We start from the raw sequence: 25003 nt of genomic DNA on the forward strand, positions 1-25003 counted from the left end.
TTCAGTGGCTAGAATTCTTCTGTAATGAGGAACGTCCTCTTACCTAGAACTAGCAACTAGTGTTACCCTGAAGTACAGTATGTACAGGAAAAAGCAGCATAAATGCTTTTCTTTCTAATTCTCACTTTTCAAAGCAAGGAATTTCAGTGAGGATATTTTTGAATAAAAAGTTTAAATGTCAGATAAGTTTGATTTTAAGACTATTTTCTAGTATTGATTCTAGGATTTCTCCAAATATTTATTTTAGAAAAAAATTTTTTTAAATTAATTCTTTTTTATTTTTTAAACTGCTGCAGTGTTACTACCCAAGTCAAATAAGGATCATACTGGCAGTTCCCAAAAATGCTTAGAGTTATTGGCCCAGAGTTAAGAGGAACAGAAGTAGATGATAAGGGGAATGAGGCAGTATATCTTTGGTGAACTGGAAAGTTTGTGTGGGACATTTTTTTTCTTTCTGCAATACTAGACTATTTTATTAAAATGTTTGTGCCGTGTGACTTATACTTGCTGAACATATTGGTGTCTAGATAAACAACTGGTTTTATTAGTATAGTAAGTGTGGACTTTTCCAAGGTAATTTTTAACCCTTTCAAGGTAATGATAACTGGCAATTGCTGGACATTTTGAAAGTTGTGAGCATTACGTTTAATTTACAGACATTTATTGAATACTTTTAAGTGCCAGTCATTATTCTGGGAATATCAGTCTGCCTCATGTTTATTAGAAGAATCTAAATTCACCTTTAACTGCTTATAAATTTAAAATATCTCTAAGATGTCGTTATTCTCTTTCTTAGAGTATGGTGGTTAATTTGTTTGAGAAAATGACTCTCTTTATTTGAGTATTCAGACATTGTTTTCTTAGGACCTTTATTTTCCTGGAGTGCACTGGAATGTGGTATTGGACGATAATTATTCATGGAAAGAGAATAATATCTCCATTCCTGCAAATCAGATATTTATTTGGTTAATAAGCTCCTTTTGTAGAACTTGACTCCTTAGAGGTGTAAGCCTGTCTATCAGACATTAGGAGAATTACTTTAATATTTTTTTTTAAAATGAAAGTATGATCACTGTTTGGGGTGAAGCAGTGGGAATTGATAGCATCTTGGTATCCTGTTTGTGACCCAAGTTGTAACTTTCTTTTAATATTTAGAGACGTCGTCTCCCAAATATGTATTTACATTCCACATTAGTCATTATTACTTAGCTTTTAAAATTCTATCTTCCCTTAGACATCTGTATAAATGTTTTCATTATGTGAAACTTAGTGGTTTGAATTCTAAATCCCAGCAAAACTTACATATCATTGCATTTTGCCTCAGCCTTTTAAATTTTATAGTGGGGAGAAGGAAATGGCAACCCATTCTAGTATTCTTGCCTGGGAAATCCCATGTACAGAGGAGCCTGGCAGGCTATAGTCCATGGGGTCTCAAAAGAGTTGGACATGACTTAGCCACTAAACAACAACAACCATCCATCCATAGCCCCACCTGTTAGAGGTAATTTGTGTTACTCTTTTGGAGTGATGCTAAATGACCTGTTTGTTAACATGTAAATTCAAAGCACTAACTGATTTGCTCTTGGAGCATCTGAAGCTTCCAATATGAGGAATTCTCAGGTTTCTCTAGGAAGAGGCATGATACATGAATCTGGAACAACAGCCAAGTCAAGAGGTCCCCCGAGGGCCAAGGTCAGAGAGGTCAGAACCATGAGAGGGTGATCCTTGAGCAGACGCCCAGGATGGAGACAGAGCCAAAGGGTGGACACCACCCCTCCTCCAGCTATGGCCACTGCAGGAAGGTTTCTGAGAGTCACAGGTCCACTAGCCTCCTCCCCATCCAAGTGACTGCTCTTCTACAGCTTTCTGTGAGAACAGTCTTAAATGGAGTCTCTCTCATAAATGATGGAACTCTGTAAAATAAAATAAATTTTATAGTGGGCTCTTAATTGTCTTGCCTGTCATTAACAGGAATCGCTGTGAAATAGTTCTCACCTCATACTGGAATCAATAGCTAGAGACAGGGAGATATAGTTTGAAAAGTTCTGTTTAGCTCAGCTCCCAATTTCAGAAATCATTGTCCTAAGAAATATCCACAAAGTCAGTTGAACTTTGGAATTTAGCTGCTTAGGATGTGAGTAGTGATAAATCCATAGCACTTTTTTTTTTTTTTTACCTAAGTCTCTTATTTCGAAAGAATTACTGGGAATTTTACCTATAGAAGACAACTTTTGGTGTCTTAGTAACTTTTCTCATCTTTATAGTTTGCCCAAAATGAAATCAGTTACATATTATCTTGTAAATTGCCATTTTCTGTTAAAAGTCTCCATCGTTCCATATCATTAAATGTTTGTCTCTTTTCATACTCAGACCATATTCACATGTAACTTGTCCCTACATTTTCTGTAAATGAAAGCTCTAGACTGAAGTCTTCATTAGCTGTAAGTTCAACAGAATATTTCCCCTAAAATGTCCTTTACAGCTAGTTTTTCAAAACCAGCATTTGGTCTGAAGAAAACCCATTACATATGTTTATGTCTCTTAATTCCACTTAATCTAGCAGAGTCCTTTTATTTCCATGCACTGACTCTAGAGATTGCACAGTTTTGTTTTTAAGTACAAGGATGTAGAAAATTGCTTAATGAATGTTTAAATTTTATTTTATATATTTTTATCTAATCATTCTGTTTTTTGCTTTTTAAATTTATTTTTTATTTCAGCAAAGCAAGCTATCAATCAGGGGAGATCGCCAGTCATAATAGACAACACTAATACACAAGCTTGGGAAATGAAACCATATGTGGAAATGGTAAATATGAGATATGAGAGAGTTTTTCTATTCTTTTCAGCTTTTTTCATATTCTGAAATTTCAGTTACTTTGATGTTTACTATTAAAACATTTGTCCTTGTTCTCTAAAGAGGTGTGTCCATTTGCTTAATTTTTTAAAAATTGAGAATGGTGCTTATTAAGCAGTATGTTCATCTTGTTAGTTTTGCCTGGACTTGAGAATAGTGATTGGAATTTGACTGTTAAGTAGCCTTAAAATTTTTATAAACCATATTATTTTAAAGATAAATTTGTCTTGGTTGAGCAAATTGAGAAGTATTGTCTAAGTGAAATTTGTATCTGTCTTCCATCTTTTTACTTTAAGAAGTGTTCTCTGGGTTTTTGTTTTCTTCTTTTCTTTTGTGTAGGCCATAGGAAAAGGATACAGAGTAGAGTTTCATGAACCTGAAACTTGGTGGAAATTTGATCCTGAAGAATTAGAAAAGTAAGGCACTCAAAAAATTTTTAATCTCATCTTTTTTTTTTTCTTTCTTCTTTTCATGATCAGTTTCTTTACTAGCTTTTGTTTGTTAAATCATTGATACCTATGAATAGGACTATTACTACTACTACTCACTTTCTATTAAGAGGAGCATTGGCTTAAATGCAGCTTGTTTGAGGCTCTTTGCAGTATTAAATTTCCTTAAATGTTCTTTGTTAAGTGTGTTTGTCACTTCTTCTTACGTGACTTCCTGCATCGGTTCCCAGTTTATTGAATGCTAGTGGAGATCCAGAAAACAGAGAAAAACTAGGACTTTCCCTTCAGCTTTTTTGCTAGGCCACTTCTCTGCGTTGCCTTTCCAACTTCATCTCTTTCCCATTTTAGATCCCATCAGCTTTTTACCTGATGCTTTTCTCTGCAACGTATCCATTATCCGATAGCCAAGATCCAGGGAATCAGTGTGTTTAAGAATTCAGATTTTTTTTTTTTTTTCAATTTTAGAAAGGTAATACAGAGCCTGTATCTAATTGTTAGCACTCCTAGCAAGAGTTTGGGGCAGCATGGCATAATCAAACATCTCAGTGTTTCTGCAGCAGATTGTGAATGATCAGTCTATTCAGTTGAGAAAAATTTACATGGTTTAATGTTCGGAGTAGATCATGCTGCCATATGAGTACAGGCATGGTTAGACTTTGCTTCTTTATGAGTCAACAGAAAACTGAATTTTCAGAGTATTTTAGATTTCAGGATTTGTGAGGGATTGTGGTCTTGTATTATTTTCAACCCTGATCTTCCATTTGTGTTTACCTTTATCCATTTTCCCTGGTTTTCCTGACAGTAAATCATTTTTCATTTCTTCATTTTCACTCCTCCCACCCCATCTTGGGTGACAACTTTTAACTCACATACCTTACAGTTTACCCATTAAAAGTGTACAATTCAATGGTTTTCAGTATACTCACAGAGTTACACAACCATCACCTCTCTTTTTAAGACCATTTTTTTCTCCCACATGTTTCCCTCTTCTGCTTAAAACTGTTATTCTGTGTATGGTGTTCAACTGCTTTCTTTCCTCCTTGCCTTTTATTCTTTTTGTATCTTTGAATTTTTATTCCTTTGGTGATCTTTCTTTCCCTTTCTAATTTGCATGCCAAATCAAATTTATGAAGAGTTAAACTGGTAGATATTATTAATATCTGGTATTCTTTGCCTGCCCTCTGTGTAATTATTGCTCCTCAGGTAGAAAGAAGAGAGAGTTTAAAGATACTTGGCTTATGTTGAATAAGTGAGTTAATGAAATTGTTGTACATTTAGACTTTATTTGCATTTGAGACTGTTGAAACATTATAATTCTTTTTTTTTTAATTTTTTTTTTATATAATTCTTAATATAAAATAACTTTACAAAATAAAGTCAATTTAACTGCTATCTAGTATAGTTTGACAGATTTTTATGTCTTTTTTTCTGGGAAGATGAGTTAGCTTTAGTAAGTCTAGAACTTAATAAATGTAAAATATGTTCTGTGTGTTTTGCCGTGTCCAACTCAAGTTACAGAAAACTACAAGGGTTAAATTCTTAAAAAATTTTTTTTGAGAGACAAGAATAATTCGTAAACTACTTTTTGCTGTCAAAATTAAACTCACAGAAAAGTATATAAAAAATACGTAGCTTAACAAATTTCATAAGTCAGATATTCATTTAACTATTACTCGTGTCACGAGAGCTTTACTAACACTTGAGAAGTTTTTTGAATTCCTTTTCCCAGTAACAGTTCCCTACAGTTACTTGCTTGCTGTTCCTTAAAGCTTTTTTTTTTTTGCTTTTAAAAAAATCCTTCACTTTAGCACCATAGTTTAATTTCTTTCAAAGTTTATATATTAATAAATAGAATTACACAGTATATAGTCATTGTCTCTAGTTTCTTTCATTCGATACTATGTTTGTGAGATATGTAAAAATTGTATCTCTAATAATAGTTTGGTGTTGATAATAAATTTTTTAAATGCAGATGTGTTAAAAATAACTTTTATAAGTTAAACATATTTTATATTGATTTTTGTAAGTCCTAGAAACCCACGCGCAATTCTTCTGCAATTCTCAAAACGGTGTTGCATAATCTTTTTATTTTGTTGTTTAAAAGTTGGGGGTCATTAACTCAGTGGTTCAGTGAATCAGTAGTTAGTTCTATGTGAAGAAAGTATAATCAGTTAACATTTTGCTGTGATATATGGTATTTTAAGCCTTTTTACTATATTGTTTAAAACTGAGAGAGCCCTTTTTTTAGAGGTGTATCTTCTAGTATTTATTTGCAAAATGTAATTTAGACTCTATTCTGCTCTGTTACTCTAAAATAGGTTAATCCTGTACATTCTTAAAAAATAGAATTAAAATCCTTTTCTTTTTTGGTAGGAGGAATAAACATGGTGTGTCTCGAAAGAAGATTGCTCAGATGTTGGATCGTTATGAATATCAAATGTCCATCTCTATTGTAATGAATTCAGTGGAACCGCCACACAAAAGCACACAAAGACCTCCTCCACAGGAGAGACAGAGGTGGGGAGGCTCTCTAGGCTCACATAATGAAGTCTGTGTTACAAATAATCATTAAGTTGGCTATTTTCAGCTAACGCATTTGTTGCTTGCCCTTAAAAAAAATTAGTGAGCCTGTCTTGAAACTTAAGCAGTTTCAGATTTTAACAAAAGACCACGTTGCCTCACAAAAGATGTTCCCAGCAAGTTGTTTAAATTCTGAAGTGTAAATAAAAATTATATAAAATTGTATTTTAAATGTTTTTATAATCTTTTGTTGTAATGCTTTTGGTTATTATGAAGACCCCTGAGTAGAGTGGGTAGGAACCAGAATGTTTTTCTATAATTGAATTTTAAACTGATTTTATCTTTTGTAGATGTCAGACAATTTTATAGTTCATACCTAAATTCAACTTTTCATAAAACTTTAGTATTTTTCTTTGACTACCTTAAATATATAAGAAATACTGACTTGTTATAGGAACTGTAGTTGATTCCTCTATTCATAATACCAGTAAAATTATGTTTTTCTGCAAATTCATCTTTGTAAAGTATTTCTAAGCTGTAATTAGCATATCACTTACTAAAACAAAATTCTTTGTCAAATACCAATACAGTAGGTATATCAGTCACCAGGGGTTTTTTCTCTGTAATTTACGTTTTCATCACCCTTCTTCTTAAGGCATTCCCTGTCTCTCCATACTCCCCAATTCTGGAATGAAAAACAGGGCAATCACTATATAGTTTACAAAAGCTCTTCGTGTTATTCTGATAATATATTACTTTTCTCTATTTAAATTAACACAGGATAATTCTAGGGTAAAAAATATTTTAGACAGCTCCTTAGCATTAATTGTAGGAAGATTTGTCCTCTGGAATGTTTTACTTCTCCAGGTTTTAGCTTTTCTTTAAGGACAACTGTGTATCTCACTTTATCATTTTTATTAGATTGTGTTCCATCACTTAAAATTTTAAAATCGAGATGGAATTCATTTCAGAGATCTTGGGCAATTCATCCTAATTTTGCTTTGATTTATCCATTTTTAGGAAAAAAAAACACAAGCTATTTACAACGGTTGAAAATTTTTTATGTGTTTTATTTACATGGTAATAGTTCATGTCCTTTAAGTCTTCTTTCTCCTAAACCAACCTATCCTAAATCCTACAGTATATTTTTTTCTTTAATTTTATTTTAGATGGAGTATAGTTGATTAACAGTGTTGTGGTAGTTACAGGTGTAGAGCAAAGTGGTGAATCCCATAATCTTTCGATGTTGTTTTAAAACTTTTTAGTGTTTTTTTTCCAGCTTTAAATGTTCTCTCGCATCTTTATATTACTTTTTAACTAATATTAAATTATTAAGTAATACTACTTGCAAGGCTCAAAACTAAACATAGTACTTTTAACAAGGTCTTTATTACATTGCCTTTAATGAGATAATATGATTTTTATTTGTAGTCTCCAGTACTATTTACATTTAAATGAGTATTACTGTATTTTATTTTAACACATATGTATGTTTGTATATATTTGTTCATCCTAACTATGATACAGTAGAAATATACTAACTCATGTTTTATGTATAAATGTATATACAATTATGTGTTCATGTTTCCTTTATTCACTATTTTCATAATTCTTCTGTTTCAGAGTAGTACTTCCTGGTATTTGGGCTTGCTTTTCCCAGCATTTTATTATGTAAATTGACATTTTGAAATAGAAGGATTTAATTTTGGGACACGTGAAACAACTGTTAGGTATATATTGTGTGCTCCTTTCTCTTTGTCTTTATAAAACTTTATTTAGAAGTAATAGTACCATTAGGTTTTGAACAGCAGCCAGATTTATTTCAAGGATCTAGAGAATTGCCTTTGGAAGATACAAATGATGAAGCAACTTGTTCGTAATAGTAAGTCTGTGAAATAAATTTCCAGATTTTATTACAGATTAAATGTCATCTAATATTTCTGAGTAGTAAAGAGATCGTTAATCATTACCAAATATTTTTAAAAGTTATAAATGTTTACTGAGGCGAGGTGGTAACATTCTAGAAGACGTTTTTGTTGGGGCTTTTTGTGTGTTTTTTTGTTTGTGTTTTGGCCACACTACTTGGTAGTATGTAGGATCTCAGTTCCTTGACTAGGGATCGAACCTGCACCACCTGCATTGGAAACATGGGGTCTTAACCACTGGACCACCGGGGAAGTCCCAATTTTTTTTTTATTTTAAGACAGAGTAAATTAAAAGTTCCCCCAAGCATTCTGACTAATGTTATTTTTTACTTTTAAACAGTAACAGAACAGAGAAATAAATATACAATAAAAGATGAAATTCACCAATTAAAAGTTTTTTCATCCAAGTTTTTCCTTCTATTCAGACATTCTTTTTTAAAATTTAGATATTTTCTAATGGACTAGCTCCCTCTGCTGCTTCCTGCCATTCTGAGTTGGTCTCCATCACACAGAAAAAAATGGGCATTACTCATCATATTTAACTAAGGTGAACAATTTAAACAGTATATAGATTCTAGTCTGGTTCAGAAAGATTCTTTTTGAAAAGTAAATTTACAGTTTTCTATATGCCAATACTGTCAATAAAAATATTTGTGTGGTAATTAAGTTGAACTTTTGATGCTTTTTAAATTGATCTTTCATTATTCACTTTCCTAAAAGAAAATATTAGCTTTTTAATATGTGTTTTAAAGTAAGATTGTTTACAGAAGATTGGGTTATATTTTGTTGATGATATGATAGGGTGGATTTAACTATTTGAAGTGTGCTTATCTCTTACCTAATTAATATATATAAGTTATGAAATTTTCCAGTTTTATATATAGGTAAGTTTTGAAAGAATTTATGATATCAAAGCATATAAAATATTTGTTTCACCCATAATTGAGTTTTTGCTATGGTGGAAATGTCTGATTTTCTGAGCCTGGTTTTCTAAGTATTTTCAGAGAAAATTGGTGATGTTCTGTTTGGAAAATGTTGAAGAAATGTGGTTCATGTATTAGTACCTTGATGAGATAGGTGTCCCAGGGTTTATTGAAGTATCATATAGTAGTGTAACATAAATGCAGTCACTGAGGACTCAGTTATTAGGGCTGGAGTGTATGTTTGTCTGTGTTTGTCTGCAACCCTTTATAAATAGAGTAATACCTCTTAGTCTAGAATCATAACAAAATACAATGTTACTTAGTTTTGTTACAATGACCATTCAAAATAAACATTTGATGGCAGCAGAACAGCAGATCATTAGTGGGTTTTAGAGTTAAATTTTGTACATTACAATTTATAAATAAAACTTTTTTTCTCATTAAAATTGTTAGCTGTAATTTTTGTGAAAGGAAAGATTATATTAAGGGATTAATAGATATCCTCTTTGGTGATGGTTTTCTTTTTCTTTGCAGTTAAATAAGACTTGCATATTTTATTTTAAAAATTAAGGTATTATTAAAGCAATTGGCTTCCCTGTATGTATGCCAGATTTTTTTCCTTAAAATATCCTAAGGATGGCAAGAAGTAGTATTAAATGAATTTGTTGAAGTAGACTCTGAAAGGAGTAATTAGTGATTGTCTTGTGTGTATTTTTTATTCCTTTGTTTCCTTTGCTAAGCAGCATTTAAATTAATTCAATTCAGTTGATTCGAATTGCCTAAGTCTTAAGTCTAAACAAATTTCAGTTTTGCCTGGCTGTAAATTTCAGAGCAAATCTTGAAAAGTTTATAATTATGGTTTTTGCAACTAAAATTAGAAAACTAAAAAAAAATAAAACTAAAAAAATAAAATAAAATTAGAAAACTTAGATTCAGTATCTTTATATAGATTGTACTGAATGGCCTAATTTTTGTAATGGAATATACAGTTTTGAATATCACCTATGGAAATTCTCAATACAGTATTGCTATCAATTTACACACAGAAACAAGGGGAAAGAGTAGCATAAAAATCTCTGAAAAGATCCTCAGAGAAAAAATGAGTTATTTTTGAAGCTAGAACTGTGTCAGTTTGCAATGTTTTGACTTTTTGTTATCTTTAGTAGAGGATAAATTTTGTTTATTTTGGTCAGTTAGATTAGAAATAATCTTTTTCTTCCCTTTCCTCCTAACAAATTTTATTCTCTGAATGATAACCCTGTCTCATTCCAGGTGTAAAAATTGCAGTCATTACAATGCACTTCCCAGCATGAAGTCCATTAACTTTAATAAGCTGTCTTAAGTGTGTAAAAAAGTAAACTGTTTTATCTAATATGGACACAGCCATACTCTAACCCCTAATCTTAGAATTAGATATAGTCACATTACCAAAGCATTGTATCTACTTTGGAAATGACTGAAGACTTCATTGGTATTGTGCAGTTGTTAATATTTCCTTGTTTGTTTTTTTTTTCAATTGAACTGTTTGTAAATTAATGGGAAGATGGAGAGGTTTTTGAGACAGCCTATTGGGCTTTTTGCCTTTCAACTTTATTATAGGTAACTAAGGGGGAAAAAAACTAAGAATAATCTGTTCATTCGTGGTTAAAATTGTGTTCAAGTTCAGTACAGTCTATTAAAATACACTTTATTTGGATTATTTTTTTGTTTTGCAGTTTCATCTGTATCCTCAGATAGGACATGTAAAGATAAAGTTTTACCCTACAACAGTAATTATAATAATTATACAACTTTTTTACCGTCTCTTCAATTGTAGTTCTGGATTCTTCAGTCTTTTTTAGTATATCAGAATGAAAGAAAATTTGATTTGGAAAAGGATCATGAGTTCTTTCTTTTTATTTTTTTTTTCTTTTTTAAAAAAATAAACATTTTTTCATTTTCTTTTTTCTTCTTAATGGTATTAGAAATCATGTTTCTTTCATAGTCTTTTCCTATACATTTTTTCTTCACTCCATTTTCTGCTCAGCTATCTTCATGTTAACTTCATAACATTTTTAATGAAGATGGTGGGATGGTAAGTTTCTGTCAAAAACAGAGGTAACTTTTCCCTTCTGTGTACGGTTGAAGAACTTTGATATGAAAATAGTTGGAAAGGTTTATAAGAATCTCAGTGTTACTCGTTTGTTGTTGTTGTTTAGTCACTAAGTTGTATCCTACTGTTTTGCCACCCCCTGTGACCCCAACCTGTTTAGCCCTCCAGGTTTCTCTGTCCTTGGAGTTTCCCAGGCAGAAATACTGGAGTGGGTGGCCATTTCCTCCTCCAGGGGCTCTTCCAGACCCAGGGATCAAACCTGTCTCCTGCTTGACAGGCGAATTCTTTGTTACCACTGAGCCACCTGGAAAGCCCTATTCACTGGTTAGGAATCCCATAAGCATACTGTAGTACTTGGATGTATGTATTTGAGAAAAACTTATTTTATAGTACTCAAGCCTCTTCCTGATAGACTACTTGATAAAAGTAGTTGGAAACTCACTCTTATGGAATTCACTGTTGTCATGATTCTTTTATGTGGCCTTAACTGAATGCTTCTGAAAGAAAGCTGAAAGCTATTTTTGAGTTCAACTTTTACAGGTGATTCTTCATATTCTCCAATACTACTACAATGAGCAATAGGAATTTAGTACAAACAAGCCTTAATTTAATAATATTTAAGTTGCCACCATTTAGTTAACGCCTGTCAGTGCCAGTCCCTTTTCTAATTGTAGATGTGATTTTTATAAAATACCCTCACTGTAATTTTTTATAAAGAGGAAACAGAAACTTAGAGAAATTAAACAATTTATCTCCTGTGACCATAGTTTCTCTGGGAAGTGATGATAACTAGGAGTCATATCTAGTTCAGATGTATTCTTCATTGTAGCTCATTTTATCTTTTAAACCACGTAGTTATCTTTGGTTAAATTCTTGTTATTAATTTAGGGTCTTTTTCTAGGCAGCAAAGAAATTCCAGTGGAAAACTGAGTGCATCTTTATGATACATTTTTGAGTGTATAGGGTTAGAGGTATTTTGACTCACCAGTGAAGCTGAGTGAAGAAATCTGAAAGTGACCATTTATTTAGAATGCTTCAGTTCAGTTCAGTTCAGTTGCTCAGTCATGCCCGACTCTTCGCGACCCCATGAATCGCAGCACACCAGGCCTCCCTGTCTATCACCAACTCCTGGAGTTCACTCAGACTCACGTCCATTGAGTCGTTGATGCCATCCAGCCATCTCATCCTCTGTCATCCCCTTCTCCTCCTGCCCCCAATCCCTCCCATCATCAGAGCCTTTTCCAATGAGTCAACTCTTTGCATGAGGTGGCCAAAGTATTGGAGTTTCAGCCTCAGCATCAGTCCTTCCAATGAACACCCAGGACTGATTTCCTTTAGGATAGGCTGGTTGGATCTCCTTGCAGCTCAAGGGACTCTCAAGAGTCTTCTCCAACACCACAGTTCAAAAGCATCAATTCTTTGGTGCTTAGCTTTCTTCACAGTCCAACTCTCACATCCATACATGACCACTAGAATGCTTATTTTAAGTCAAAATTGAAAGCTTGGATGCTATTTAGTGTACAATTATTTTCTGCAAAGTATACATTGATAGTTGATAATCATATTTCAGCAACATCTTTTGAATTGCATTTTTATATATGCTGTTGTGCTTTTTAATATCTCCTGATTTTAGCTAGCACTTGAAATATGTAGTATTTAATAAATGGATTGTTAAATTGTGTAAGCTATTTGTTTTGCTGATTAATTTTGAGAGAGTATAGGGCTTTCCTGTTAGAGGAGTCTTTGAGGGAGTTATTTCCTAAATAGACCAATACTGTTTTAAGTGATGTTAGTGTATTTTTCTTTTAATGGCCACTTATTTATTAAGTGTGCTAGCAGTAGCTGTCATGGAAATCACATCAGTTTTCTGAATTTCTGAAGAATTTATGTTTTTTTACCTTTTGTAATAGTGTCCTTTTTTCTTTTATGTTGTTTACATTAATTTTCTAAAAGAGCAATAAAGGTGCCTGTTAAGTTTTCTATAGAAATAAAATATTGAATTAGATTCTGTAAGGAAAGCCTTTGAGTACAAAATGAAGGACTCTTACTGTTGAAAATGTGCCTTATTTTGTTTTAGTTAACTTAAAAAATAGAAGGGCTGGATCTTACTTGATTTTTCTTAATTCCTTAGAGTAGTTTCTGGATTTTCTTTTTGTTGTTGTTTCTAAATTGGAAATCAGAGGTAGAGTTTTTGTTAGAGTGGGGAAGAAATAGCATTGGTTTCATGAATAGATTAAAATAGTTTTTGGTTCATGAAACTGCATTATGAGATTAAGATTATTGAAATATTATATAATGTAACACTGACAAAGATATGGTTAAAACATTTCATTTTGAATATAAGTAAATTGAAGCATTTATAAGAAATGTGATAGGAGACCTGGGTTAGACATTTTGAATGAATTAGAAAATAGTAAGGAAAAAAAATTTAGTTCTGGGGAGTGATAGGAAAGTAATTGTTAAAGCTGGAGAGCTAGTGGTCAAAAGTGGTAATTTCTCCTTCTGCATCTTCCATTTGCTGTGTAAAGACCAGTAGAGCCCAGGCATTATACTAAGAAAGATTATCTTTCTCTAGTGGCTCAGCTGGTAAAGTCTTTGCCTGCAGTGTGGGAGACCTGGGTTCGATCCCTGGGTTGGGAAGACCCCTTGGAAAAGGTAAAGGCTACCCACTCCAGTTTTCTGGCCTGGAGAATTCCATGTGCAGTTCATGGAGTGGCAAAGAGTCAGACACAACTGACTGACTTTAATTTTCACTTTCTTAAGGGCATGAAAGCATGGTCTTCCTTGTGTTGTCTTTGAAGCTTTGTCCTTTAAAGAGTCAATAAATATTTGTTGAATATTAGACGTCTTCTCCAGAAAATAATCAACCTCTTGATACTAAGGGCCCATTCATCTAATTAGAACAACTGTATAGGGCAGTTCATAATTTAGGAAACATGGAAATACAAAGTTTGAATTAGTTGTGTTTGATTGATACTTGCTAAGAAAGAGCGTCCAAGCAGAGAGGACGGCTCATCCATCTAACTTGTTTTATCTAACAGTATCAGAGCCTTTTGTTTGAAATTTTGAATCTTGTTAGTAGTCTTTAGATTTGTGATCTATGATCAAAAAATTAAATACTAGAATACAGGTAAGTAGGGCAGCCTTGAGACTTTGTTTCTTTTAAGATCATTTAGAGATTTTTTTTTTATATTTTCTTTAACACTTCTATTCTTCCTCTTAACTTTCCCCATGAGACTTCATCATGTCTCACTTGGACCTAGTAGTCTCTCCACATTTATCTTTGCCACAGAGTATTTAGAGAAATGTATAACTTAAACTTCTTTTTAAGTATAAATTACATCCCTCCTGCTTAAACTCTATGTGATCCGTCCCTTGGCTTCTTCCCTGACCGTGTCTTGTATCCTCTGCTCTTCATTTACTACATTGTGTCTATAACTGGCCTTTTGCTGTTTTTCAGATATGCAAAGTTTGATCTTGCTTTAAACACTAAGCTCTTTTTTTCTTTCTGGAATGCTCTAAATTTTTTTTGTTGTTCCTATGCCTAGCATAATTCTAAGTATTTAGATCTCACCTCAATGTCACCTCCACAGAGAGCCCTAACTATTCCGATCTAAAGTAAAGTAGCCCCACCTCTGTCACTCTGTTAAACCGTCCTGTTGTTTTCATCACAGTACCTGTTAGTAGTTGAAGTTACCTTATTTAATACAATTTGTTGGGGGTCTTTTGAATTAGAATGTAAGTTCTATGATAACCTACTTGTTCTGTTTATAACTGTCCACAGAACCTAATCCAGTGCCTATAGTACTGCAGGGCCTCGTGTGTGAGTGTGCTCAGTCACTTCAGACTATTTGCGACCCTATGGACTGTTGCCTGCCAGGTTTCTCTGTCCATGGGATTTTCCAGGCAAGAATACTGCAGTGGGTTGTCGTGCCCTTTTCCAGGGGACCTTCTGACTCAGGGATCGAACCCAGGTCTGCCGCATTGCAGGCTGATTCTTTACCACTGAGCCACTGGGGAAGCCCTTCTTTTAATAGTATTACTCCCCAACGGTGTTTTCTTTTTAAACCTGTCCTCTGTGCTCCAGATTATATACTTAACTGCCTAGTTGAGATTTCTACCTTAAAGCCTGAAAAATTGAATCTGTGATCTGTCACATCTGTGGAACTCCAGAATTTTCATTCATGGAGAATGGATCTACCATCCATCTGTTTTTGTAAACAGATACTTGAGAGTCTTCTTTGATGCCTTCTTTCCTCCTTCATATTCAATCCATCAACTGGGGTATTTGAATTTTACCACTTAATTATCTCGAGTCTCTTCATTTTTGACTGCCATCTTTGTATTGCATTGGCCAAAAAGTTTGTTTGGGTTTTTCCATGAGAATAGTTTGAATTATCATCTCTTTTGATGCTGGGGTCCCCACAGCTGTACTTTCTGTATTCTAGCCCTGTTTCTCCACAGTCTTAGAAGACTGAAATATAATGTATATATAGAAAAGTGCTTAAAGTTTAAGTATATAGCTCAGTAGATTTTCACAAAGTGAACATACCCATTAAACCAGAATCCTACTCAAGAAGTAGAACATTCCCAGCAAATTAGAAGTCCTTAGTGCCCCCTTTTTTCCAGAGTGATCTTTGTAAAATGAAAATATGATCATGAATAAAACCTTTCAGGTGCTTCCCATTGCTGTTAGGATAAAGACCAAAAACCATAATGTGGTTGATGTGGCCCCTACCTTCCTTTCCAACCTCATGTTTTATTACTCCTCATACTTTCTGTGTTCCAGCCCTACTGGCCATTTCTCAATTTCTTGAATGTACTGTTCTGTTCCTTTTTCCTGGAAAGTTGTGTGTGCACACACCCTTTCCATACTCACCCTTCAGATTTGAGCTCTTCAAGGAAACCTTTTTGGATGTAGCAAGCAGGCTTGGTGAAGTCCAAAATACATATTATATGTTCTCATGTACTTTTTTTTCATTAATTTGTATGAGTATATGATTATTTCCTCTCCCTTTTATTCTTAAGTACCATGTGTCGGAGGTTGTACCAGTTTTGTGTGCAGTTACATGGTCATCAGAACAATGAGAAAGAGTGGTATTCAGTGTTCATAGAATAAGTGAATATAGAATAAGTCTCAGCTTGTTCTGGGCTTAATTGTGTTCTCTTAAAATTTCATGTGTTGGAAGTCCTGAACCAGTATTTTATAATGTGACTATTTTCAGGATATAGGCCCTTTAAAGAGGTAATTAAGGTAAAATGAAGTCATATGATTGGACCCTGATCCAATATGATTGGTGTCCTTAAGAGGTGATTAGGATACAGACACACAAAAAGGGAAGACCTTAACAACACTGGAGGAAGACAGCCGTCTGCAAGCCAAGGAGAGAGGCTTTTGAAGAAACCTATCCTGCTGACATCTTGAACTTCTAACCTCCAGAATTGTGAGGTTAATTGCTGTTGTTTAAGCAACCCTGACTGATGCTTTATTTTGGTACTGGAAAGTGGGATGCTGCTCTAACAAATATCTAAGAATGTAGAAATGGCTTTAGAACTGGCTGTTGCAGAGGCTGGAATAATTTTGAGCTTCATGTTAGAAAAAGCCAAGGTTGCCTTCTGTGATTATAGGTAGAAATATGAACATTAAAGCTGATTCTGCTGAGGGCTCTGAAAGAGGGCTATCAGGATTATACACTTAGCATGTATAATCATATTGATAGAAATAAGAAAAGGGTGCTTCTGATAAGGTCTCAGATGAAAGTGAGGAACATGTTACTAGAAACGTAAGGAAAGGCAGTCATGTTATATAAGGTGGCAGAAAGCTTGGCTAAATTGTGTTCTTTGGGTTTGTGGGAAATTGAACTGTTAAGTGATAAACTTGGATATTTAACTGAAATTTATAAGCAAAGTATTAAAAGCGTGGCCTGGTTTCTCCTTGATGCTTATAGTAAAACACGAGGACAAAGATAATTGCAGAAAGATTTATTAAGCAAAATGGAACCAAAACTTTGAAGATTTGGAAATTCTCAGCCTATGCATGTTGCAAAAAATTAGTGTGTACTGGAGACAACATCAAGGCTGTTGCTAGACAACCATTTGATAAAGGGAGTATGGACATGTGACTTAGGGATTCATAAAGCCATCTCAGCAGGACCTTAGATGGGGTTATGGCAGCAGAAACACTACCAGCTTGGACTGAAAGGGACAAAGACAGGATGAAATGAGGGGGGCTGTCAGACTTCTGAGATTCTATAAGACAAGTCAGTAGAGCTATCTGTGTCACCTGGCTGAAAGCATGTGTTTTCCTCCAAGAAAAGAGTAGCATGACCCTGAATGTAGTTTAGAGGTCAACAGGGCTGCCACTGCCACCATGGGATCAGAGCACCAAGCCTAAGAGGGTGGGGCTCCAGCCCAGTGGGCCCAGAATATTGGGTCATAGATTATTCTTTATTGTTGATTATTAAATATTATTCAACATTAAAATCTTATGAAATTTGCCTTATTATAGACTTGCTTGGGACCCATCATCTCCTCTTTCTGATTTTTCCTTTTTGGAATGGAAACATTTTGAAAGCAGATAAGTTGTCTGCTGTCACATGGTTAAATAATAGCTGAAGAGAAATTTTGCCTCAGGATAAATCATATCTCAAGTTGACCCATAGCTGGTTTAAATGGTATTTAGATAAGATTTTTGGATTTAAGAGTTGCTGCTGCTGCTGCTGCTGCTGCTGCTGCTGCTGCTGCTGCTGCTGCTGCTGCTGTTGTTGCTGCTGCTAAGTCGCTTCAGTCATGTCTGGCTTGTGTGACCCCACAGATGGCAGCTCACCAGGCTCCTCCATCCCTGGGATTCTCCAGGCAAGAATACTGAAATGGGTTGCCATCTCCTCCTAGAGTTGATGCTAGAAGGGGCTTATACTTTGTGGGCTCTTGGAATGGGATGAATGTGTTTTGCATATGAGAAGGACATTAGTTGATGGGAGGCAAGAGAGTGAAGTGTTGAATGGGCTGAATTATGACCCCTCAAAATTCATATGTTGAGGTCCTAACCCCCAGTACCTCAGAATGTAATTATATTTGGAGATAGCACCTTTAAAGAGATAAATTAAGATATGGATGGGCTGTAATCCAATATAACTGGTGTCCTTATAAGAACAGGAAATTAGGACACAGCCATAAACAGAAGGAAGACCTTTGAAAACACTGGCAGAAGAAGGCCATCTACCAGTGAAAGAGAGAGGCCTTAGAAGAAACCAACCCTGTGGACACGTTGATCTCAGACTTCAAGCTTCTAGAATTGTGAGAAAATAAACTGCTGTTAAAGCCACCCAGTCCGCATTTTGTTACAGTCCTAACAAACTAGTACACAGTTTTGTATCTGATAGTTGAGAGGTGCTTGTAAGGCATTTCTTCTGCAGTTCCTTTATGTGTAAAATGAGGGCATTTGACTTGGTCAGTGATTCTTAATTTTTAATTTAGTTCAAAACTTTCTGAAAATGGAATGTGTTTAATTAAGAAATGTATAGCGGGCTGCCTGCCCTGTGAGCTGTTCATTGTGCAACCTAGTTCTGTGTTTCAGACACTATCTTTGCTGTACCTCAGAAACTTCCACTTTTAGTGGAGCACAGAATTTCAAATTGCAGCTTGGGCAAGTCACTTAGTTTTATGAAACTTTGCCTCTTAAATGAGAACACTTTCTTAAATAGGATTCAGTTCAGTTCAGTCGCTCAGTCGTGTCCGACTCTTTGCGACCCCATGAATCGCAGCACGCCAGGCCTCCCTGTCCATCACCAACTCCCGGAGTTCACTGAGACTCATGTCCATCGAGTTGGTGATGCCGTCCAGCCATCTCATCCTCTGTCGTCCCCTTCTCCTCCTGCCCTCAATCCCTCCCAGCATCAGAGTCTTTTCCAATGAGTCAGCTCTTCGCATGAGGTGGCCAAAGTACTGGAGTTTCAGCTTCAGCATCATTCCTTCCAAAGAAATCCCAGGGCTGATCTCCTTCAGAATGGACTGGTTGGATCTCCTTGCAGTCCAAGGGACTCTTAAGAGACTTCTCCAACACCACAGTTCAAAAGCATCAATTCTTCAGCGCTCAGCTTTCTTCACAGTCTAACTCTCACATCCATACATGACCATTACTAGATGGATTATATGAGTATGTTAGAATTTCAGCTGAAGTAGCTTTTGTGTTAACCTTGAAACTGATTTTGTTTGCCTTTTGATGATTTCACTTCCTTATACACTAGAGATGGCAGAGAAGGAAACAAAGCAATTGGTTGAATTTTATACTAGTTATGTCTAAAGGATAAAGTCTGTTTTTTTGTTATTTAACAAAGATACTCATAATCCTCATTAGCAAGGCAGTCAGAAATTAAGCTGTGTAATACTTCAAAACAGTTTGGGATGTGTGCCTTTTTGTTGAGTGGCACTAATTTTTCATTTGTGTTATATTGACTCTTGGTATGATCGAGTCAGTTTGATATTCTCATCTTTATTGACAAATACGATATGATTAGTTTCACAGAGCAGTGTATTGGCCAGATCACACAAATCCATTTCTTTAACAGAAAAAAAAATTTTTTTAATGTCAAGCATAATAAAAATAAGGAGCTTTTCCCCACCACCCTTAGTTTTCATGAATACATTTTTTCGTTCTGTTTTTCATCACAACCTTCTGTGTCATGTTCGTGTGACAGTGAGATAGATATCAGCTTACCTGTAGTTATGTGAAACTTAAGTTAATTGTACGCTAGGCGTCTGTGAAATGAGTCATTCAGATGGGAATATCAATTTGACTGGATGTCAGCTTTCTATTTTGGTAGTGCAGTCCAGAAAGTGACAGAGTTGTCACAAGATTCAGTAGACAGGGGAAGAAGGCATTTTTTGGAGGGTCAGAGAGGAGTAATATTTTAAGGTGTGTTTTTTTTTTTTAATTTGTAATATTTTAAAGTTTTTTTAATTTGTAATATTTTAAAGTATTAATTACTAGTATCTTGTGTTTATTATTTTAAATGATAGTATTTTAAATTTTTGATAACATACCATTCTTTTTGAATCACTTCTTAGATTATTTTCTACTCTTAATAATGCAGTAGAAGAAATTATTATATATTTAGAAACAGTTTACCTATAGAAGAATGAGGTTTTCTAGGGGCAGTATAGATAGTGCTCAATGGAGAAAGGAAATCAGAAGAAAAAGCAGCTAATCAGGTTTTAATTAATTAATTTGCTGTTGAGGCTTTGTAAGTAAGATGTTGGTTGTGTTGTGAAAATAACGTGGAAAGTTCAAGAAATGTTTGGTCATATGAATTCTTCCCTTATAGCAACTGGATTAGACCTGCTGAAGTCACAGAGTCTGTAGCAGGTCTTTCGGAATGAAATTCAGGTGAGCATCTTACCAAGCGTGGTTTAAAAGAGCCGAAGTAGGTGTTAACATAGTTTGAGAAAAAACCAAGCATAATTCTGAGGAAACAATAAATCCAGTCAATGAATAAAAAACAAAAGCATAATAAACTGGGAGACAAAGAGGGACCAGAAACTGAAATGCAGCAGAGTAAATGAGTAAGGTTGAGTGCATGCAGGGGTGACACTAGGCCATTGGCAGGAGTGGTACTGAAGGACTGGAGGCTTGTTTTCCTGATTGTTTCAGTGTATCATTTCTTGGTGAGTGATGGACTGATACTTTGTGGGCCTTCTAGCTTCTGGCAGTCATGAGAACATGAAATACTGGCGGGGGTGGGGGGTGGGAATAGGGCTTCCTCTGAATTGTCCTGCTTGGTGCATATCAGAATGATTTATGTTGTTTCTAAGAACATCAGGTGTATCTTGACTTTTGGGACAATCTGTGCAGATACATAGCAGAAGTACTCAGTGCAGTGAGAAAACATCAGGTGTAAGCTATAGTTTCTGGAGATGGAATGGTGTTTTCTGATTGAAGGAATGTGGTTGAGAAATAAGAACCAGTGGTGAGAAGGGTCAGTAGAATGATTTCTGGATGAGTGTGTTGCAGTGGAGTTAATTACTTTTCCACTGTTGATATAGTACATTGGTAGTCAGTGAGTGAAATGTGGAGGACTGGACATAGGAAAAAGTGGAATTTAGTAAGGGAAAATAAGTAAGGGGGAAAGGCTGTAGACAGTAGTAACTGAATGGTCAAAGGCTCAGAGATGGGTAACAGTATTGAATTTATTCATGCATATATGTATTCATTCAGCAGTGTTTCATGAGTGCTTACTATGTGCCAGGCATTGTTTTAATGATAGCTGCTGCTGCTAAGTCGCTTCAGTCATGTCCAACTCTGTGTGACCCCATAGACAGCAGCCCACCAGGCTCCCCCATCCCTGGGATTCTCCAGGCAAGAACACTGGAGTGGGTTGCCATTTCCTTCTCCGTTTAATGATAGATTGGTGAGCAAAGCAGACAAAACCTCTGCCCTTCCTACCTGAGTCAGGGTAGGGAAGCAGACTGAATCAATAAACAGGTATCTGGGAGGTCAAATGGTAAGTACTGTGGACAAAATTGAAGCAGCATAAGTGGTATAGGGAGGATGAGGCTTAGTGGAATGTGTACCACTTTACTTGAAGTGATCGATAAAGGCTGAATTGACAAGGTAACATTTGAGCAGAGACTTGAAGAAAATGAGAGTGGATTAGCAAAGAGAGAAGCAAGGATGGAGCATTCCAGACTGAGGGTCCTGCAATTGAGAGCTCTGATGAGGTGGGACTGTGCTTTGTGTGGTTAAGGAATAGTAGGATGTCAGTTTTCTTGGAGCTAAGTGAGCAAAGGGCAAGGTGGTAGAAGAGAGAAAGAGGAAAAAGGAACAAGATAATAATGGGCCTTGTAAATTATTGAAGAAATACAGACCTTTACTCTGCTTGAGATGGGAAGCTGTTGGAGAGTTTTGAGCAGGGGATGATGTGATCTGACTTGTGTTTTAAGTTATACAATGTCAGTTCTGGCTGCTGTCTTGAGAATCACTTTAGAGATATAAGAATGGAAGCAGGGACTAACTAGACAGCTCTTGGAATAATCCAAGTGAGAGGTGATTGAGACCTCAGCTAGGGGACAAGGGTAGAGGTGGTAAGAACTGGTTGAAGCTAGAACTGACAAGATTTGTTAAATACATCAAATAATGGGTATGAAAAGGATGGAGTTACAGTTTACTAAGATACAATATAGGAGGAGCACATTTAGAAGGGAAAACAGGTGTTTTCCTGTTTAGTTTTGGGCATCTTAAGTTTTAGGTGCTTTCTGGACATTGAGTGGAGATGTAGAATATATAGTGTGTTTAGAGTTCATGGGAGAGGTCTGGGTTGGAAATACAAATTTGGGTGTGGATGGGAGAGCAGGCTTTCTATTGTTGGTGGAGCATAAAGTTTAGTCTAAAGTGTAACCAGAAGTAACTCCAAGACATCAGCAGTTCTCAATCTTGTCTACATTGTAACACACACAGAAGACAAAATTTTTAGAATTTGCTGGAGTAAATGGACCAGGCTACTCTTCCCAAGGCTTCTGGTCCTGGAGCTCAGGAACTCCACCTGCCATGGGCTCCATTTAGTAGGCTTATCTGTCAAGCACACTAGTTAGGAAACTCTACTTTAGAGAAGGGGCCTGATAAAGGAGACTGAAAACACAGTGTTAATGAGCTAAGACTTACCTTGCTGACAGTAGGGATCACAGAAGAGATTTTTACCAGAAATATGACAGTTAATATTTGTTTTAATTGGTGTTTTTCAAACTTTTCGTGGTGAAAAGTTTTTTGTTTTTTTTTTTTAATTTTCCAATGCATTGCAGTCATAATTTAGTAAAGTATAATTCAGTTCAGTTCATTCACTCAGTCGTGTCTGACTCTTTGCAACCCCATGGATTGCAGCACGCCAGGCCTCCCTGTCCATCACCAGCTCCCGGAGTTCACTCAAGACTCACGTCCATCGAGTCAGTGATGCCATCCAGCCATCTCATCCTCAGTCGTCCACTTCTCCTCCTGCCCCCAACCCCTCCCAGCATCAGAGTCTTTTCCAATGAGTCAACTCTTTGCATGAGGTGGCCAAAGTACTGGAGTTTCAGCCTTAGCATCATTCCTTCCAAAGAAATCCCAGGGCTGATCTCCTTCAGAATGGACTGGTTGAATCTCCTTGCAGTCCAAGGGACTTTCAAGAGTCTTCTCCAGCACCACAGTTCAAAAGCATCAATTCTTCGGCGCTCAGCTTTCATCACAGTCCAACTCTCACATCCATACGTGACCACTGGAAAAACCATAGCCTTGACTAGACGGACCTTTGTTGGCAAAGTAATGTCTCTGCTCTTGAGTATGCTATCTAGGTTGGTCATAACTTTCCCTCCAAGGAGTAAGTGTCTTTTAATTTCATGGCTGCAGTCACCATCACCATCTGCAGTGATTTTGGAGCCCAGAAAAATAAAGTCTGACACTGTTTCCACTGTTTCCCCATCTATTTCCCATTAAGTGATGGGACCGGATGCCATGATCTTCGTTTTCTGAATGTTGAGCTTTAAGCCAGCTTTTTCACTCTCCACTTTCACTTTCATCAAGAGGCTTTTTAGTTCCTCTTCACTTTCTGCCATAAGGGTGGTGTTATCTGCATATCTGAGGTTATTGGTATTTCTCCTGGCAATCTTGATTCCAGCTTGTTTCTTGCATTCCAGTGTTTCTCATGGTGTACTCTGCATATAAGTTAAATAAACTGGGTGACAGTAAAAAGTGAATTTACTAGAGAAAATTTAATGTCAAATACTTTATAATTCAGTTCAACAGATACAAAAATTATTTTCAAATTCCTGCAAAAGTTACTGGTTTCTCATGGACTGGCATCAGTACGGATAACAATTTGAGTAGCATTGTTTGGGATGGAGCATACTTTACAGAGTAGTAATAGAAAGAAGAAAACTTCTATGGACATGTTACAGTTAGTTGGAAGAGCACCAGGTGTTTTGTGGTGTTTGTTGAATGACCTAAGATAAGATAGCCTAACTGGATGATATTCTGGCAGAGGCATGAAGCTTACTGGTGGGGACTTATTCTACTGACAAGTGCCCTGGCCACTCTAGTGTAATCTCCTCCATTTCTCCTCCAGCATTCTACTCTTTGGGAGTCACCCTCGAGTGGCCTGTCCTTGGTCAAGTGTAGCTTATGTCTAACCATATCTTGATTGATAGAAGTTTGATTATTTGTTCTGGCCTCTTGTGAAGTGACTACCATGAAAGAAGAGTAGAATGGTTAGCCCTTCTGCACAGTTAGCACATGAAGCTACTCTTATCCTGGTAGAGCCAGTTTTCTTGCTTCTCTGTTTTTGTTCCCCTACTAAAAGAACCAACATTTATCAGGGAAAAATAAGAGTTCTCCTGAACTGCTGTTATGTTTTTCTTTTTTGTATTTTGGAGGACCTGAACTACACTCTGGAAGTGAATATACCTATCCCAACAGGGATGTTATTTACTTAAACTTCCTTTTTTCTTTCTTTAAATATTATTTACTTACTTGGCTGCACTGGGTCTTTGTTGCAGCATGCCAGATCTTAGTTGTGGCATGCAGACTCTTAGCTGTGCCAAGTGGGCTCTGGTACCCTGACCAGAGATCGAACCTGGGCCCCTCCATTGGAGAGTTCTAGCCACTGGACCACCCAAGAAAGTTTCAATTTTCTTTTTTTCTTGATTAAAAAAAAGAGCTTGTTTGTCTGTAATAAGCACCAATCTACCTCAGTTTGTGCAAACCACCCCCTACCTAACCCTGCCTACCTTAACTTACGCTGCTGCTGCTAAGTCACTTCAGTTGTGTCCGACTCTGTGCGACCCCATAGACAGCAGTCCACCAGACTCCGCCATCCCTGTCTTAAGTCTTGGGCAAGAATAAAGAGAAGGCACTATCAGGTTAGAACCCATATATTTAAGGTAGCTGATAAATTCACAAGTTGTTGTCCTTGGCATTACACTCTGAGTCAAGAAGTCATTGCAAAATGGCTCTTGACTATGAAGTCTGAATTTGGAATGTAGTGGCACGTCAGTTGACTGACCCACCCCTTCCTCACCAGGACTGAGTCTCAGATATGTCAGAAGGGTGGTCAAAAAGCAGAAGTAGCCCAGTTGCACACCCTTTTTGCAGAGGTAGTCAAATTATGTGGTTGGTGTGGTGGGGCCAGTCAACCAGCTGGCACATTAGCGTCTTCATAGCCTTCTCAGGGCTTCCTTTGTGACTCAGCTGGTAAAGAATCCACCTGCAGTGT

At 36.1% G+C, this 25003-nt stretch overlaps 1 protein-coding gene across 14 annotated transcripts in view; it reads left to right on the forward strand.

The window, feature by feature from the left end:
• LOC109566793 (NEDD4-binding protein 2-like 2) overlaps nt 1-25003 on the forward strand; it is a 61668-nt gene that overhangs the window by 10295 nt on the left and 26370 nt on the right. For 4 of the 14 annotated variants that reach the window (XM_019971424.2, XM_019971423.2, XM_070800581.1 and 1 more), the window contains 3 exons: nt 2721-2809; nt 3197-3273; nt 5680-5823. In XM_019971424.2, coding sequence (XP_019826983.2) covers nt 2721-2809; nt 3197-3273; nt 5680-5823 — 310 coding nt within the window. Of the gene's footprint in view, nt 1-2720; nt 2810-3196; nt 3274-5679; nt 6052-25003 lie in introns of those variants that run through there. The other 10 variants (XM_070800587.1, XM_070800588.1, XM_070800589.1 and 7 more) reach the window with 4 other exon arrangements.

This window comes from Bos indicus, chromosome 12 (assembly GCF_029378745.1).
Source record: "Bos indicus isolate NIAB-ARS_2022 breed Sahiwal x Tharparkar chromosome 12, NIAB-ARS_B.indTharparkar_mat_pri_1.0, whole genome shotgun sequence".
Classification (NCBI taxonomy): Eukaryota; Metazoa; Chordata; class Mammalia; order Artiodactyla; family Bovidae; genus Bos; species Bos indicus.